The sequence below is a fragment of the Cyprinodon variegatus genome, unplaced genomic scaffold (genome assembly GCF_000732505.1).
Source record: "Cyprinodon variegatus isolate N-32 unplaced genomic scaffold, C_variegatus-1.0 Scaffold1443, whole genome shotgun sequence".
NCBI classification, from domain to species: domain Eukaryota; kingdom Metazoa; phylum Chordata; class Actinopteri; order Cyprinodontiformes; family Cyprinodontidae; genus Cyprinodon; species Cyprinodon variegatus.
The window spans coordinates 70,942-74,054 of NW_015151896.1; the positions used below are offsets into that span (position 1 = coordinate 70,942).

The 3,113-nt window shown below is 33.2% G+C and overlaps 1 protein-coding gene across 1 annotated transcript in view; it reads left to right on the forward strand.

Moving 5' to 3' along the window:
- LOC107103426 (adhesion G-protein coupled receptor G2-like) overlaps positions 1 to 1,811 on the forward strand; it is a 20,469-nt gene extending 18,658 nt beyond the window's left edge. Inside the window, exons 11-13 of the mRNA XM_015403133.1 lie at positions 344 to 500; positions 1,431 to 1,561; positions 1,688 to 1,811. Of these exons, the coding sequence (XP_015258619.1) occupies positions 344 to 500; positions 1,431 to 1,531 (258 nt within the window). The 3' untranslated portion in view covers positions 1,532 to 1,561; positions 1,688 to 1,811. The remainder of the gene's footprint in view (positions 1 to 343; positions 501 to 1,430; positions 1,562 to 1,687) is intronic.
- The last annotated feature ends 1,302 nt before the right edge of the window (positions 1,812 to 3,113 follow it).

The window sequence follows — 3,113 nt, forward strand, 5'->3', positions numbered from 1 at the left end:
CAGCCGATACCGCACCGTGACAATGTCACTAACCAGTAGGTGGCAGTAGTGTTCTTTGACAAACATGGATGCCTCCAGTAAAGCACATCCACATGAAAATTACTCTGAATTAAAAACACTGATCATTTTAATTTTTTATTTAAAGTACTTTCCGAAGTTTGAATTCTGAATATTCTCGTTTACATCTTGTTGGATGAACTAACATGATGTTCATATTATTTGATTTTCAGCCTGTGAATTTGCATATTTAGATAATATTTTATCCAAAACTGATCATTGGACTTTCCGTATTTTGGTTTTCTTGGTTTTGCAATGACTTTGCTTTTCTCCTCACTTTCTGCAGCGCAGACAAGCTGAGCGTAATGCAGCTAAGAAAAAAATGTTCACCCTGCTGGTTCTCATGGTTCTGCTTGGTCTCACTTGGGGCCTGATCTTCTTCTCACTGGGCTACGTGAATACTCCTGTCCTCTACATCTTCTGCATTGTGAACTCATTGCAAGGTTAGTTTAAGTGTTTTTTATATGAGTCATGATAACATAATGCATTTTGGTTAAGGTTTTGTACTGTATCACAATATGATGTAGCATGTATGTTGCGGGCAAAAGAGGCACAATATATCCAGTCAGAGTGGGAATGTTGGACATAAATCTCTCACAGATAAACTAAAATTAAACTTAGAGAACTGATTATGCCTGTTTATCAAAATAGGAAACCAGAATTTATCACATTTCCACACAAGTAGCTCTATTTAGAAATATCGTCATAATGGTAGCCAATGTATTATTCTACATATCGGATATACACTGGAAAAACAATCTAGAAGTGAGTAAAAATGTATTAAATTAAGTGTATTTACCCTTATTTTGAGTAGGTAAATGAGTAGTTTACCTTCTCTAGTTTGCCAATAGAATTAGTCTTTTTACTCTCAAAATAAGATAATTAAATAAAATGCACTTGAAATAAGACAATGCAATTGTGTTTTATTTATTAATTATAAATTGTCTTGTTCCACTGGCAAAATGTGTCTTTTGCTTCCTCAATCCAAGAACAAATGCACTTATTTTAATAAAAATTTACTTATCTAGATTTTGACTTTTTGTTGTGTAAAATGCATATATATATAAAACTATATATTGTTTTTGTTTTGTAAATTCATGTTTCATCTGAAGGCTGTAAGATGCCTCTGCACAAAGATGGGATTAGTTAATAATAACATGGCTGCTGAGGGGAAGCTGTCCCCCCCCGCCCTCCTGTAGATCTGTCCTTGTTGTATTGTTACCTCTAGTGTTTGTAAAATCAATACTTTTAATATTGTTCTGAGAAAGTTTGTTGTTTATATTTTACATTTGCATGATTTGCATGAGCCTCGCCTCCTTCCTGTACACTCTACCAAATCTAAGCTCATTCTTTCTTTTCTTTGTATTTTGCAGGTTTATTCATCTTCATTTACTTTGTTTTGACTCTAAAAAATATGAAAGAGTCAGCCCCCATGCAAAGCACTGACTCACAGACTCAGAGCTCTAAAATCTGAAAACCTTCCTCAGGTTCACACCCTGAAGATGTAAGTATGATTGCATATTTTCCGTTATGCAATGTAAGATCTTTTATAGTTATAATTGGAAGCAAGCATTCCTCTGCAAGACTGCTCCTTCTAACTGATGTACTATTTATTTATTTTTATCCATAGGGAGTCTTTCTCTCCTTGACAAGATAAACCTTTTATTTGCTCTCAAAAACATGCAGCTGGTTTAAACTCACCACAGCTTTAAGATAAGATAAGTTAATCCCCTGCTTTGCAGTGCCTCTGTGGCCAGCTTATCAGGCAAACGGCTTTTAACCACACTTTGTTCAACGTCGATGCAACTCGTGTTTGTTTTCAAAACAACTTGTTTCAACAAGACGGGCTAAACCTTTTTCTCATAGCATGGCTGCAATTTTAATACTGAAAACCTTCCGTCATTTTATTTTAACCTGTTTAATAAAAGTGTTCTTGAGTTTATTCTCATTTATTTAAAACAATATTCAGTTTATTCTTAGTATATTTATGTTTTTGATCATTATTTTTATAATGTCTGGGTTCACTTGGGAGCTTCTCTGAGTACTGAAACAAAAATGGCCGATGAATAAGCTATGGTTTATTTTAGCTTTGAATGAAAACAAAAATCTTTCTCACATTTTTTACACATCTTAGATGTTACTCCTTCTATACTGTTACATTTTAGAAAGTTACATTGAGAATTTCCAAGGCTTTCTAATGAAGAGATGTTCAAGTTTATCCGTCTTAAAGAGTGCTTTAAATATTTTGTGTTATTATAATAAATAAAGTATGTAAGGTATGTAGTTTTTTTTTTAAGTCTGCAATATTGTCGTTATTGTAGGTTGTAAGTATCTGCACTTTATTGTCCAACTTATACCTTTTAAGGAAAATATTAGCAGCTCTGTAGCATTCAGTTTTGTAAATTGTGTCAAAACGCTTCAGTGGAAATAAAAAAGTTTTCTTTAGTTATTTTTATAATTGACTGAACTCACAGCATGAGTTTAACGCTTAAAAGTGAAGCATGTCCAACTGCTCCACACATTGTATAATTCAAATAAAGGAAAACTCAAACAAAGGCTTGTTTGTTTCTTTAAGCACTTTGAATTAACCAATAATTTACATGTTATTCTGTTACCTTTTGTTACGCCTGCTAGTAATTAACTTTTTTAAATGGGGTGGAACATGATATGCAATACGACATAAGCTGAATTACTGAAGTTATGAATTACTTTATGCAAAATTCATTATAAATTTCTGTTCTTCTGAAGTCTCTCCTGCTTCTAAAAACAGTCCAAATAATAATAAAGATTCCAGCTATTTTTAGCAAAAAGTAATTATTTTAATGGTTTAAAGCCTTCCTGAATGTAATGTCAAAAATTGACTGGATGGTCTGGTTCCCTCTGAGTTGACACATTTGATTGCCCCTTCTCTTCATTCAGTGATGTACAGAGTGCTCTCACTAAATATCATACGGTTCCTAAAATGTTAGAGACGTGGGATCGAAATGGATGCTGCACTATAAGTTTTTGAAAGGCGCATAAAAAGTGCTACAATCCTTCCTTTTAACTGTAATTTT